The sequence below is a fragment of the Moschus berezovskii genome, chromosome 6 (genome assembly GCF_049115385.1).
Source record: "Moschus berezovskii isolate FMDL1 chromosome 6, NW_MosBer_1.0, whole genome shotgun sequence".
Lineage (NCBI taxonomy): Eukaryota > Metazoa > Chordata > Mammalia > Artiodactyla > Moschidae > Moschus > Moschus berezovskii.
Genome location: NC_142465.1, coordinates 93,992,363 through 94,008,500, shown reverse-complemented (window position 1 = coordinate 94,008,500; position 16,138 = coordinate 93,992,363). Strand labels below are relative to the sequence as shown.

At 38.7% G+C, this 16,138-nt stretch overlaps 1 protein-coding gene across 3 annotated transcripts in view; it reads left to right on the top strand.

Annotated features, from left to right (window-relative positions):
* The window catches only part of SLCO1C1 (solute carrier organic anion transporter family member 1C1), a 64,723-nt gene that overhangs the window by 32,609 nt on the left and 15,976 nt on the right, over nt 1-16,138 (top strand). For all 3 annotated transcript variants that reach the window (XM_088836731.1, XM_088836730.1, XM_055395602.2), the window contains 2 exons: nt 11,258-11,453; nt 15,047-15,212. In XM_088836731.1, coding sequence (XP_088692857.1) covers nt 11,258-11,453; nt 15,047-15,212 — 362 coding nt within the window. The remainder of the gene's footprint in view (nt 1-11,257; nt 11,454-15,046; nt 15,213-16,138) is intronic.

Sequence of the window (16,138 nt, the reverse complement as noted above, 5' to 3'; positions counted from 1 at the left end):
CATGGGATTTTCCAAACAAGAATACTGGAGTGAGTTGCCATGCCCTCCTCCAGGGGATGTTCCTGACCCAGGTACAAACCTGTATCTCCTACATTGGCAGAAGGATTCTTTACCACTAAGCCACCAGGGAAGCCTGTTTACAGCTTTGGGCTATTCTAAATAACACTGCACGAACATTCCAATGTATTTTGGTAGGCAGATTCAGTCCTTTGTCTTGGCTATATGTTGGAGTAGAATTGCTGGATCCTACAGCATGTGTATGTTTTGATCTGGTAGATATTGCCAAAATATTTCATTAAAATGTTGTGCAAATGTTTATTCTCATTAGAAGTGTAAGAACACTCCAGTTGTTCCATATCCTTCTTTTGTTTGCTATTGTCAGCCTTTTTCATTGTAACCATTCTTATGGGTCTAATAGTATCTTACCGTGGCTTAACTTGCTGACTAACAATATTGAACATGTTTTCCCAGGATTATTGGTCATTTCAGCATTATCTTTTGTTAACTCTGTTTGAGTGGCTTGCCCATTTTTATTGGATTGTTAGTCTTTTTCTTATTGATTTGTAGGAGTACTGTAGATTTTTCCTGATACAAATTCTTTGTATTTTGCAAATACTTTCTCACAGACTTCAACCTTCCTTTTCACTCTTCTTAATTTTAATTAAATCCAGTTTTAATCTTTTGCTTCTTCATTAGTGCTAGTTTGAGCCTGTTTTAGGAATATTTATCAAACCCTAAGGTTATGAAAAATAAAATTGCTCCTAGTAGATTGTTTTAACTTTCATGTTTATGTTATAATCCACTTCAAGTTATTATTTTCTGTATTATGTGAAGGAAGTCAAGGTTCACTTATCAAAATGAAGAGACTATCTTTGCCCCATGAATTGTAGTGAAGGAACACACCTTTAATACATGTTTATTTTTTATTATTCAATATGTGCATAATACATGACACATTTGATTCTTCTCTCACTACAATGATGAATAAGTTTTTTTAAACCATTTTCAAATTGAAAAATTTGTCATAAAGGAAAATTAAGGGCATTTGGGGGAAGTTACTTAGAATAGAAATGAAACTATATGTAATCTCATTCCTTTATTAAATAGGTAATAAATGAAATATGCTTTGCCTATAAAATTATTTTAAGGATAATTAGAACAGATGAAGAATGTAAGATTTTTAGAGATTTAATGGCCTGCCCAATTTCATACTTATATAGCATACAAAGATAATGATATAGCCAGGAATGAAACTATTTTATGTGAGTTTCTGAGTTGTATTTCCTCTCTGGGCATAATTATTTTTGGAAAACTGACAGGAAGAATCTGATTAATAATTATCTTTTGATCTATGGCTAGCTGATTTCTTTTAATCTATGACCCTATGCTGTATACTGAAATGGACTCTGAGATCTAAACAAACTCATCATCAGATTTGTTTGAGCCATCTAGCAAGGGTTGCCTAGAACTCTAATTCCTCATATTCTGACATATCTATAGATAATTCCGGTACTTTTGTGAGAGATAAATAAAAATGTTCAGTAATTCCACAACCTTATAACTAGGATGGGCTTTCCTGGTAGCTCAGATGGTACAGAATCTGCCAGGAATGCAGAAGACCTGGGTTCAATTCCTGGGTTGGGAAGATCCCCTGGAGAAGGGAATCATTACTCACTCCAGTCTTACAGCCTGGAGAATCCCATGGAGAGAGGAGCCTGGTGGGCTACAGCCCATGGGGTCACAAAGAGTTGGACACAATTGAGCAACTTTCACAGGGCATACCTGGTAGCTCAGCTGGTAAAGAATCCATCTGCAATGAAATTCCTAGGTTGGGTAGATTCATTGGAGAAGGGATAGGCTACCTACTCCAGAATTGTTAGGCTTCCCTGGTGGCTCAGAATGGAAAGAATCTGCCTGCAAGGGGTTGATAAGATCCCCTGGAAAAGGTAATGGGTACTGACTCCAGGATTCTTGCCTGGAAAAATCCATAGACAGAGGAACTTGGTGAGCTACAGTATATGGGATCGCAAAGAGCTGGACACAACTAAGCAACTAACATAAGCATGAGATAACTAGGATACTTTCCTGAGTGGTGTGATTTTACATTAATAAGTATCAGCTCAGTTCAGTTCAGTCGCTCAGTCGTGTCCGACTCTTTGCGACTCCATGAATCAGAGAACGCCAGGCCTCCCTGTCCATCACCAACTCCCGGAGTCCACTCAAACTCATGTCCACAGAGTCGGTGATGCAATCCAGCCATCTCATTCTCTGTCATCCCCTTCTCCTCCCGCCCCCAACCTTTCCCAGCATCAGAGTCTTTTCCAGTGAGTCAGCTCGTCGCATGAGGTGGCCAAAGCATTGGAGTTTCAGCTTCAGCATCAGTCCTTCCAATGAACACCCAGGATTGATCTCCTTTAGAATGGACTGGTTGGATCTCCTTGCAGTCCAAGGGACTCTCAAGAGTCTTCTCCAACACCACAGTTCAAAAGCATCAATTCTTGGGCGATCAGCTTTCTTCACAGTCCAACTCTCACATCCATACATGACCACTGGAAAAACCATAGCCTTGACTAGGCGGACCTTTGTTGGCAAAGTAATGTCTCTGCTTTTTAATATACTATCAAGGTTGGTCATAACTTTCCTTCCAAGGAGTAAGCGTCTTTTAATTTCATGGCTGCAATCAGCATCTGCAGTGATTTTGGAGCCCCCAAAATAAAATCTGACACTGTTTCCACTGTTTCCCCATCTATTTCCCATGAAGTGATGGGACCAGATCCCATGATCTTTGTTTTCTGAATGCTGAGCTTCAAGCCATCCTTTTCACTCTCCTCTTTCACTTTCATCAAGAGGCTTTTGAGTTCCTCTTCACTTTCTGCCATAAGGGTGGTGTCATCTGGATATCTGAGGTTATTGATATTTCTGCCGGCAATCTTCATTCCAACTGGTGCTTCTTCCAGCCCAGCGTTCCTCATGATGTACTCTGCATAGAAGTTAAATAAGCAGGGTGACAATATACAGCCTTGACGTACTCCTTTTTCTATTTGGAACCAGTCTGTTGTTCCATGTCCAGTTCTAACTGTTGCTTCCTGACCTGCATACAGGTTTCTCAAGAGGCAGGTCAGGTGGTCTGGTATTCCCATCTCTTTCAGAATGCTCCACAGTTTATTGTGATCCACACAGTCAAAGGCTTTGGCATAGTCAATGAAGCAGAAATAGATGTTTTTCTGGAACTCTCTTGCTTTCTCCATGATCCAGCAGATGTTGGCAATTTGATCTCTGGTACCTCTGCCTTTTTTAAAACCTGCTTGAACACCTGGAAGTGCACAGTTCACATATTGCTGAAGCCTGGCTTGGAGAATTTTGAGCATGACTTTACTAGTGTGTGAGATGAGTGCAATTGTGCGGTAGTTTGAGCATTCTTTGGCATTGCCTTATAGGATACAGCAAAGTAAGGGAAGTGGGTAAATTATTTGACACCCCTAACACTTATTTTAATTAGAATGGTGAAAGGAAATGCATCACTGGGTTAAAATAAAGATGAGAAAATACATATAAAATGGATTGGAAATGCACATAACTCTCATTCAACATATGCTTTCTCCCTTTCTTCATTTTTTTCCCACCCCTGGCTCTTTTCTCCTTCAGCTTTTTCCTTTGAGTTGTGGGAGAATGACCCTTTCTGTGATAAAATATGAGAAAGGCCCACAGAAGTCACGTTTCCACTCTACTCTCAGAGAAAACATTTGATATAACATGGATGAAAGAATAAACAGGAATTTCTCTGAAGTGTTCAAGGGCCGACTGATCCAGTGATAATTTATTTTACTGTATGTGTTTTTATATGTTGGTCACATTCTTTCTAAAGTCTAGAAATAGTATTTCCTTGTATTAATGACTTTTATTTTACAAATGAAAGAAAGATAAAGATGTTTCAAATTCAGGGACTAGATAGTATACTGCAAAATGATTCTCCTTTTTTTAAATGGTATGAGCTTTAAAAAAATTTCCATTGCAACTTCTACTGAGAGAAATTTGACTAGCAGGTGAATCTTTCATTTAAGCCTTTTTTTTTGATCACTGTGAAGTTGTATGGACATGATCTCTTCTTCCCCTTCTTATAACTCAGACTGCAATTATTTAATTATTTTTGCTTAATTTCTTGAATTTTTTATTAAAATAGTAACTAGTAGACAAGATATAACAATACTGACTGTAATTGACAAAAATGATTATAATTCTCAGTTTTTGGAGATGTTAAACAAATAAGGAAAATTAAAATAATCATTTGAGAAAAAATAATTATAACAGAAAGCTTTATTTTTTGGCTAAGCTAGAATAGCTTATTTAGAATAAGCAGTTTTATGATGTGTTCTAGAAATAAGTAAAGTTACATTAAAAACTTGTGAGGTGATGGTAAACTATCTTAATTTGTGAGGGGGAAAACTGTTATTATGCCCAAGAAAGATGGCTAAGTTTACTTGTCTGCACCCAACAGGTATACAAAAGTATATATTTTTACTTATATTTTTCTCTCTTTGTAAAATTCAAATCTTAATATTTTGTCTTCTAAAATATATCCTAAAGTACTAAAGAGCCTCATGATAAGAGTGAAGGAGGAGAGTAAAAAAGATAGCTTAAAATTAAATACTAAAAAAAAAAGATAAACTAAGAACATGGCATCCAGTCCCATCACTTTATAGCAAATAGAAAGGGAAAACATGAAAGCAGTGACAGATTTCCTCTTATTGGGCTCTAAAGTCACTGCAGATGGTGACTTCAGCCATGAAATTAGAAGATGATCACTTCTTGGCGGGAAAGCTATGACAAACCTATACAGTGTGTTAAAATGCAAAGGCATCACTTTGCCAACAAAGGTCCGTACAGTCAAGGCTATGGTCTTTCCAGTAGTAATGTACGAATGTGAGAGCTGGACAATAAAGAAGGAAGACTGCCAAAGAATTAATGCTTTTGAGCTGTGGTGCTGGAGAAGACTCTTGAGAGTCTCTTGGAGAGCAAGGAGATCAAACCAGCTAATCTTAAAGGAAATCAACCCTGAATACTCTTTGGAAGGACTGATGCTGAACCTCCAATGCTTTAGCCACCTGATGCGAACAACTGACTCATTAGGAAAGACCGTGATGCTGAGAAAGATTGAAGGCAGGAGGAAAGAGGGTGACAGAGAACAAAATGATTGAATGACATCACCAATTCATTGGACATGAACTTGGGCAAACTCTGGGAGATGGTGAGGGACAGAGAAGCCTGGCATGCTGCAGTCTCTGGTTCTCAAAGAGTTGGATACGACTTGGTGACTGAACAACAACAAGCTCAGTTTGCCTGATATTTCAATAAATATAAATTTTGAATTCAAGAGAAAATATATAAAATAAATTGAAACAAATTACAGATGCCAGCATAAGTTATGGTTAATATTTTCATCTGAAATATTCAGATGTGGCTCAGAGGTTAAAGCGTCTGCCTCCAATGCGGGAGACCCGGGTTCGATCCCTGGGTCGGGAAGATCCCCTGGAGAAGGAGATGGTAACCCACTCCAGTATTCTTGCCTGGAGAATCCCATGGATGGAGAAGCCTGATAGGCTACAGTCCACGGGGTCGCAAAGAGGGACACGACTGAGCAACTGAACGGAATGGAACAGAAACATTTTAAGAGCAACACAGTTTATGACATGAATGGAAAAAGTGTGCAATGAAGAAATCAGACTGAAGTTTCTACCTCATTAAATGGCTCAAAAATACCTAAGATGAAAGAAAAGAAGCTTTGGGAGGTGAGAAGCACATCTCAACTGCTTTTCAGGAACTTTGCCACCAAATTGGCCCTGCATGGGTGACGTACAGATCCTAGGGAACTTGAAAGGGAGAGCCAAATTGACAATATATTTGAAAAGTCCTACTAATCTTTTTTTGAATCATATTATAATTTAGTCATCCTGAAATAGAGAAAGATATTCTGGAGAAATGGCTTTTATGCACATTTTAATAGAAATCCACCTATGTAAGAAACACAGGATTCTATCATGAGCATAGTTCTTCCCTTGAAGGTTTGATTAAAGGGTAAGAGGTGTGAACAAACAAGCTAACAGGCAATTGTGATAAGTACCAAGGCTGCCTCTAGGACCCCACACAAGAGCTTCAGATTGAGGGAGAAAGGGGGTTCTGATGACCAAGTCATGCACCCTGATATCAGATGCATCCTATGGAGGCATGATATGGCTGGTAGAGGATGTGATAGGTGCTATAATTAGGGGAAGCCCAGAGTACTTTGGTGGAGGAGGAAATGGCAACCCACTCCAGTATTTTTTCCTGGGAAATCCCAGGAACAGAGGAGCCTGGTGGACTGCAGTCAATGGGGTCACAAAGAGTCAGACACAACTGATCATGCTCGCATGCAGCGTACTCTGGATGAACAAGCATACCCTTGGAGTCAGAAAGAATTATCTGGGAGATGATGCTATCTGAATTAAGAGCAAAAGGATAGGGAGGTGTTTAAAGAAGAATGCATGAGAACAGGGATGGAGATTGGGGAGGATGTGGTGTCAGAGATAGCAAATATTCTTGAGCAGAGAGACCTACAAGCAAGAGAACACATTAAATCTTCTGCAAGTTTCAAGAGAACACAAGCCTCTAAAAAGAGGTCAGTCTAGAGAGGATATTCCTGATTGTTAACAATCTGTTCTGAGGGAGAAATATCCCTAGAATTCCTTTATTCTCAGGCTATTCTAAGCCAGATGGAGTGCTGGGAAGTCAATGGAATTCAGCACAAAATGTTGCTCAGGCCACAGAGTGTATTTTGTGCCATTGCTTATGATGTCCCAGGCAGGATGGGTACTTTACAAAATAAATTTCTTTTTTATTAAAGTATAGTTGATTTTTAATATTGTGTTAGTTTCAGAGATTCTACAGCACAGAGATTCAGTTATACATTATATATATATGTATATATTCCTCAGATTCTCTTTCCCTATAGGTTATTATAAAATATTGAATATAGTTCCCTATGCTATACACTAGGTCCTTGATTATCAATTTTATATATAGGAGTATGTATATGTTAATCCAAACCTCCTAATTTATCCCTCCCCCCACTTTCCTTTTCCCTTTGGTAACCGTAAATTTGCTTCTATGTCTGTGAGCTTGTTTTGGAAATAAAGTTCATTTGCATATATTTTTTAAATTCCACATACAAGTGGTATTGAATGATATTTATCTTTCTCTGTCTGGCTTACTTCATTTAGTGTGATAATCTCTAGGTCCATCCATGTTGCTGCAAATGGCATTATTTTGTTCTTTTTTATGGTTGAGTAATAGTATTTCATTTTTTTTCCTCTGTGTGTGTACGTATGTATGTGTGTGTGTGTGTGTGTGTGTGTGTATTTATATCACATCTTTATATATTTATCCATTAATAGATAATTAGTTTGCTTCCATTTCTTGGCCATTGTAAATGGTGCTGCAATGTATACTGGGGAGCAATGTATCTTTTAAAATTATGGTTTTCTCTGGATATATGCCCAGGAGTAGGGTTTCAGGATCATATGGTAGCTCTATTTTTAGATTTTAAGAAACCTACATATTGTTCTCCATATGCCAGTTTACATTCTCACCAACAGGGTAGGAGAGTTCCCTTTTCTCCACACCCCCTCCAGCATTTGTTATTTGATGATGGTCATTCTGACCAATGTAAGGTGATACCTCATAGTAATTTTGATTTTCATTTTTCTAGTAGTTAGTGATGTGGAGCATATTTTCATGTGCTTTGGGGTCATCTGTATGCCTTCTTTAGAGAAATGTCTATTTAGACCTTCTGCCCATTTTTTGATTGGGTTGTTTGGGTTTTTTTTTTTTTTTTTTAATATTGAGCTGTATGAGCTGTTTGTCATAAAAAGTAAAGTGAAAGTAGTTCAGTCGTGTCCAGCTCTTTGCGATCCATGGAATTCTCCAGGCCAGAATACCGGAGTAGGTAGCCTTTCCCTTCTCCGGTGATCTTCCCAACCCAGGGGTCAAACCCAGGTCTCCTACACTGCAGGCAGAGTCTTTACCAGCTGAGCCACAAGTGAAGCCCCTTTGTCATAAGAAAGAATGAAATTTTGCCATTTGTAGCAACATAGATGGATTTGGAGGACATTATGCTAAAAAGTGAAGCCAGACAGAAAGACAAATATTGTATGATATCACTTATCTGTGGAATCTAAGAAATATAACAAACTAGTGAATAAAATAAAAAAGAAGCAGACTCACAGATACAGAGAACCAACCAGTGATTACCAGTGGGGAGAGGGAAGGGTATAGGAGCAATATAGAGGCAAGGGATTTAAAAAAGGGGGGGTTATTGTGGGGTTGTCTGAAATCACATTGTGTGAACCTTTCAAAAATTGTAAAGCTCTATGGAATTTAAATACTCTTTAATTCAAATAAATAAACTTTCAAGTTAAAATCATCAACATCATCAGCAGCTGGTGTCTCTTAGCTAATGTTCAGCTCTTCAGGAGCCCAAGGCAAAATCTCTGCCATTTGCACATCCACAAACCTCAGTTCAGCTGAAGAAGCAAAAATGAACATCTCTTCTTTTTTCAATTTCACTAATTTCATGATCATGTCCCCTTCAAGGTGGGTTAATTTCTAATGCGATCACTTTAATGCTAACTGAGTTGGTGATAGACCGGGAGGCCTGGCGTGCTGTGATTCATGGGGTCGCAGAGTCGGACACGACTGAGCGACTGGACTGAACTGAACTGACAATGCATAGTCAAGAGATGAATAAAATATTCTTTTTAAAATCATCTATCAATACATGATGAAAATATTTTTTAAAATAATGTAATAGCTAACCAAGTATCACTATTTATTTGATGTTTTAGACCCTATGAAATTTAGTTAAGTGACTAGATATATAAATCAGAAAATAAAAAGAAAGGAAGAAAGGAAGTGACTTTGCATCTATTATCTCTGTATATCAGTATTTTTAATTTTTTAACACAAATTTCAATGTGAGTCAGAAAAGGATGCTTGTAATTATTGTTTACCTCAGCAGATGCTGGCCACGGTTTATACAAACTTCAGCCCTTTTATTACATGAAAGAAATGTGTTATCTCAAAATCTCAAGATACATCAGTAATTGATGAGCAGACAATATGAGAAATAGATTCTAATTCACAGAGAAGTTTAGCATTGGGTGCCTGATTACCTTTCCCTACAGTTATTTACCAATTCACAATCCAACCAAAGAACCTTTTTCTCCCTCTTTCTTAACACAGAGGTGTTCCACTTCCCCCAACCCCAACATTTTCATCTTTGTCTCACAGATGGAAATGTTCATGATAAACTAATTGAATGATGTTTTGTGCCAAATATTAAGCTAATAACTTTTCATGCCATTTAATCACTGTAAGGACACTATTATTAGTTCCATATTATATGTGAGGAGTCAGTTTTGGGGAAGCTCAGAGAATTACATGCAGCTGCATAGCTATTTAAGTTGTGGAACTGAGATTCAAAGCCACTGAGCTGGGTCTTTGGGATCCGAACTCTCAGTCACTTTGTTGAACTTCTTCCTGCTACTGCTGCTGCTAAGTCACTTCAGTCGTGTCTGACTCTGTGCGACCCCATAGACTGCAACCCACCAGGCTCCCCCATCCCTCGGTTTCTCCAGACAAGAAAACTGGAGTGGGTTGCCATCTCCTTCTCCAATGCATGCAAGTGAAAAGTGAAAGTGAAGTCATTCAGTCGTGTCCGACTCTTAGCGACCCCATGGACTGCAGCCCACCAGGGTCCGCCACCCACGTCCATGGGATTTTCCAGGCAAGAGTACTGGAGTGGGTCGTCATTGCCTTCTCCAGAATTTTCTTCCTAGTATTACTTTTTAAGTCACACTTATTTGACTACTAGTGAGATTGAACATCTATTTATGAAGAATTCTATCTCCCAAATCCCTTTGAAGGAGAGTCAGTTTAACATAGTTATTGAAAGCATTCAACTTGATAACAGCCTTCCTGGATTCATATCTGGCTTTTCCACTTACTAACCACAACCATGAACAAACTGCTCCCTGAAATAAAGATAACATATGCCTATCTTCTAAGGTTGTGGTGAAGAGTAGATGTGATAGATAATATATCAAATGATTAACTAAGTGACTGGTACACTGTAAGCAAATAAAAAAATATGAAAGGTGCCTAATAACATGTTGTTTTTGTTCATGCTGTAAGAAAGCATATCAAACTAAGAGGCTTGGCAATAAAAGCAAACATTGTTGGGGTCAGAAAATAGAACCAGGACTGGTTTTGTGCTTGTTTGTTTATTCCTTACAGTCTGTGTGCCTACTATTCTCTCATTCACAACCTTAAAAAACATTCAGTTCAGTTCAGTCGCTTAGTCGTGTCCGACTCTTTGCAACCCCATGAATCACAGCACGCCAGGCCTCCCAGTCCATCACCAACTCCCGGAGTTCACTCAAACTCATGTCCATCGAGTCGGGGATGCCATCCAGCCATCTCATTCTCTGTCGTCCCCTTCTTCTCCTGCCCCCAATCCTTCCCAGCATCAGAGTCTTTTCCAGTGAGTCAACTCTGTCGCATGTGGTGGCCAAAGTATTGGAGTTTCAGCTTTAGCATCGGTCCTTCCAATGAACACCCAGGATTGATCTCCTTTAGAATGGACTGGTTGGATCTCCTTGCAGTATAAGGGACTCTCAAGAGTCTTCTCCAACACCACAGTTCAAAAGCATCAATTCTTCGGCGATCAGCTTTCTTCACAGTCCAACTCTCACATCCATACATGACCACGGGAAAAACCATAGCCTTGACTAGACGGACCTTTGTTGGCAAAGTAATGTCTCTGCTTTTTAATATACTATCTAGGTTGGTCAGAACTTTCCTTCCAAGGAGTAAGCGTCTTTTAATTTCATCATCTAATTGCCAACTGATTGCACCTGTTATTCCTGGGATTAGACCAAAAAGACCAGACTCATTGATTGATTTGGTGTTTATTGATTTGATTTCAAACCCTATGCTAGATATTGTGATAGGCATAACCCTGGGTCTGTCAGCTGTGTTATCATTAATCTAAAACCTATATATTAGTGGCTGAATAGTTCTATAAACTTAAATTGACCAAGTAGTCTAATAATAAGTTTAAAACTATTATTACACAGTTTCATACAATCCCTTAGAAAGTTTGGGTGAATGTACTCAGATTTCTTTTAGAGGTTCACAAAAATGACACGATTTTCTTTTTCCTCAGGGCTCATCAACATACCTGCAGTGGCCCTTGGAATATTCTCTGGGGGAATAGTTATGAAAAAATTCAGAATCAGTGTTCGTGGTGCTGCAAAACTTTACTTGGGATCATCGGTCCTTGGGTACCTCCTGTTCCTTTCCCTGTTTGCACTGGGCTGCGAAAACTCTGATGTGGCAGGATTAACTATCTCCTACCAAGGGTATGTTTAGTCATTAAGTAATCAGAGGAGATCAGTTTGTTTAATCAAATGAATTATTATGTTTCAAAATAAGATTATTAAATTATTAAGAATCATACCTATGAAAAGGAATTATTGTTTCATTGTGGAAGAATGGATAATGCTTATGACATAGAAGCTGTTATTGTCACCAAAATTTGTCATGTCCTTTGAATCTGAAAGTGGAAGCAAGTATTAAAAAATACCACATCCACATCTTTCTTTAGGGTAGCAACCTGATAGTAGAAAATACAGACCTTTAATTTTGCTTCTCCATTCTTAGTGAAGTGATACTGTGTGAGTTATTTAATCTAGCCTCAAAGTTAGTATTTTAAAAACAGAAATAATAACTGCCTTTTAAGGTTTTGTAACGCAAGCCTTGGACTGCAAGGAGATCCAACCAGTCCATTCTAGAGGAGATCAATCCTGGGTGTTCATTGGAAGGGCTGATGCTAAAGCTGAAACTCCAGTACTTTGGCCGCCTCATGCAAAGAGTTGACTCACTGGAAAAGACTCTGATGCTGGGAGGGATTGGGGGCAGGAGGAGACGGGGACGACAGAGAATGAGATGGCTGGATGGAATCACCGATTCTGTGGACATGAGTTTGAGTGAACTCTGAGAGTTGGTGATGGACAGGGAGGCCTGGCGTGCTGTGGTTCATGGGGTCACGAAGAGTCAGACATGACTGAGCGACTGAACTGAACTGAACACAAGATAATATACATGAAAGGGATTAGCACTTACCCAGCACAAAATATAAGTGCCATTCTTGGAAACAATTGCAGTTTTTTCCTTTGAACACCTAGATGCCTAGAAAATTGTAATGGTTTCTATGCTACACTTCATAGTCTTTGTCATTCAGTCAAGGGAAATTGAAGGACAAAGTGGCTATCCTTCAGCCTGGTGACAAACATGCAGCTCTTTGCCGTTGATCACAGGAGTATTTACTGATGCTTTTAGATTTATGCCATCCTGTGTGGGGGTAACGATTAGATTTCTTAGTTTCCAGAGTCTAAAGGCTGGGTCTTGAAGAATGACTTCATCCTTCCCCTTCAAGGGTCCTCACTATCACTCTGTCTCTGCACCCAAGTTCCCAGAGACATTTCTCTTCATCCTCCTACCTATCTATACATCATTTGTTTTAAAAAAAAAAAAAAAGTATTGAGCTGCTACAGGTTTCCAGGCCAGCCTCCCTGATTTTATCTGCCTGGCTGCCTAAAACTCTACCTGTTGGCTCAAAGGTCAACCATCCTGATAATACGTTCTGTCTCCTGATGATTCAGTTGCTTCTTGCCCACTGCTTGCTCTCCAGCCTCTTTCCACATTTATCTGTCTGGTGTTCATGTTCCAACACCTTCATTAACCTAGTTTCTCCTGTTACACACATACTCCGTCATGTCTGACTCTTCGCAACCTCATGGACTACAGCCCACCAGGCTCCTCAGTCCTTGGGACTTTCCTGACAAAAATACTGAAATGGGTTGCCATTTCCTCCTCCAGGGACCTTCCCAACTCAGGGATTGAACCCACATGTCTTGCACTGCAAGTGGATTCTATATCACTGAGCCACAAGGGAAGCCCATATCAATTATACTTTTTGTCCTCTAAAGTGTTCAGAAAAATTGATGAATGCAAAGTTCATATAACATTGCTTCTGTGAGTTGTCACAGCAACAGTTAGACTTGACAGAGTGTATTGTTGCCTTGGTAACATTGAACAGTATAGATCAAGTATAACATTGAACAGTATAGAACAGTATAGATCAGAAATTGCAAGATTCTAGAGAGTGTAGAAGCCCTGTTCCATGTTTTCCTATCACTAAGATCCTCATGGTGGATGGACAGTGGTCAAGTACTTTATATTTTGCTATTTAGAAAACACATTACCTTTTTATCGTATCACTTCTATCTTAAGATGCCTTTATGAAGTTTTGTTACCCTCATTTAAAGAACTGAGATTAGAAAGGTCAGTTAACTTCCTTCCAGGATAATGTTTTTTTTTTTCTACTGCATTGTGCTATCTCTAAGCCAAAAGCAAATACACAAGTAGACAACAGAAAAATTTTGAGATTTACATTAAAAATATACTCAGATGATAATAAAAGATTCAATATTCTTAAACAAACAAAAAAATTCATTGAGTACTGGGTCCCTGAAAGCAGTTCACCTTGAAAGACTGTAACTACAATGTAATAATGCTATCATTGTTTAAAACTCCTCTTTTGAAATTGCTTTCCATATTTTTAAGAATATTCTCAACAATGGCAAAGATTTAACCTCTAAGAGTAGCTTTGTTATTGGAAGCAACCAAAGAAACGGCAACATCACTGGGGAAATCTCTCCCCTCCCACTATAACTATTTTGAAAGAAAAATCTCATAAACATAAACTTTCTGGCATATTTGATAAAACTAATAATTAAAAATTTAAATAATGACTCTACTGTCAACACATCCTTCAGGAAACATATATGCAATTAATTTCTGCTTCAAGATTGTCCTAAGTGATAAATTTAATGTTACCTTCAGCAATATAAAAGAATTGACTATATAAAATAAACATGCTCTCCAGGGTTTATCCAGTTTCTTTGTTCCACAATGTTGGTTTGATTCCGGACATACATTCAGGATCAATATAGAGAAGCTTTAGATATGATCGTGCAAGAAGTTTCTCTTCTGCAGTAATGAGAATTAAGTCTGATGCCCAAGACAAGAACTTAGAATCCAGAGGTCTGGAAGGGTTCTAACTCTAGATTTGTCACTGACAAACATTGTGAATTTGAGTAAGTTATCTGCCTACTTTGGCCCTGAATTTCCTGATTTTCCCAATGAGAAGTTAACCTCGATCATCCCCACTGTTCTTTTAGCTCTAATCTTATTATAATCTCAGCTCTACAGTATCCATAGTGGCCTGATTCTAAGTTTTCAAAGACACACTTTTGTACTTTCAGATACAGCAAAACAGTCTCAGTTAAAACTTCATGCCTTAGAAAAGAGAATAAGATAAAATATTCCTGGGCGACTTCTTAGGAGGCCTAGTTAAATAGCCTCTCATTCTGCTGGAAGATATCTCAAAGGTCTTTTGTCTTTACATTTGGGGTAACTAAATCCATAGTAATTCTACAAGATGGAATACTGTATAAGAGTTTGTTATTATATTGATACATAGTAAGAATAATGTCATAAATTGCTCTTGAAGTTTATTCTGCTTTTCTACTTTGATAGCTTTTTTAAAATGCATCATAATATAGAAAAATATTGTAACATTCTAGAGTCAGTGTAGATGTTAGTAAAACCCATCAGCCGAGACCAGAATATCATGTAAAGTGGTAAACCTCTACAGGTAATTATCAAAAGAAAGCTGTCTAAGAGAGTGAATTCACATTTAATGATGAGAAACTGGTATTTCTGATGACAATTGTGTTACCCCCAGGTAAACTTTGTTGGCATTTGTGTTTCCCCCAGGCAAACTTTGTTGGCATTGCCATTTACATACCCAAGAACATTGATTTTTGAAAGTATTATAGTATCACCTACTAAGAGGTAACATTTTATATCATTCCTTTCTTTTTCCCAGAACCAAACCTGTCTCTTATCATGAACGAGCTCTCTTTTCAGATTGCAACTCAAGATGCAAATGTTCAGAGACAAAATGGGAACCCATATGTGGTGAGAATGGAATCACGTATGCATCGGCTTGTCTTGCTGGTTGTCAAACCTCCACCAGGAGTGGAAAGACTACTGTAAGAAACCTCTAAAGTGTGTGCCCGTAGGCATGCAACAGTGCTTAACTATACAACCTCATGCGATGAGTTGAGTCACTGGAAAAGACTCTGATGCTGGGAGGGATTGGGGGCAGGAGGAGACGGGGACGACAGAGAATGAGATGGCTGGATGGCATCACCGACTCGATGGACATGAGTTTGAGTGAACTCCGGGAGTTGGTGATGGACAGTGAGGCCTGGCGTGCTGTGATTCATGGGTTTGCAAAGAGTCGGACATGACTGAGCGACTGAACTGAACTGATGGGGGCTCAGGGACCAACCCAGGAGCAGAACACAGTGACAGAATCCACGGGGTTTACTCTGCCTTTGTTCTTTTGTGTGGCGACAGGAAATAAAAGCATCACTAGTAGAACTACAGTTGTTGGAAGAATTGGGGTCAGAATGAGAATAATGAAACAGGCTGGAGGAACTTTGTAGTTAGGTAATCTAGTTCTCTTATCTTACTAGTAAGGAATATTAGCCTCAAATGAGAAAGTCTCAGTCATAAGATCATTTAATAACATCTGCCTTGGGCTCCATCTCTCCTGATCCCGTGACCAGTGGTCCTTGCAGGTTGGAGGACAGGACAAAGAGAGGCCAGTATAACGAAGTTTAGCCCAAAAGGTCTAGACCCAGGGGTCAGAGATCCAGAGGAGGTTGATGGTTCTGAGACAGCTCTGTCTGAGGTATCAAGCCAATTTGTGTAATGATGAAAAGAGTAGATGGCTGGAATCAAGGATTCCTATAGGATGTAAGAGGAAGACAGGGTTGGAAATATAGGTAGGAAACCAGTTGTGAAGAGTATCATGTACTTCAATTAAGAGTACTATGTACTTCATTAACAGATCCATTGTTCTAATCACACCTTTACAGCCCTGTCCCTAACAGACTCTTCTTTATACTCA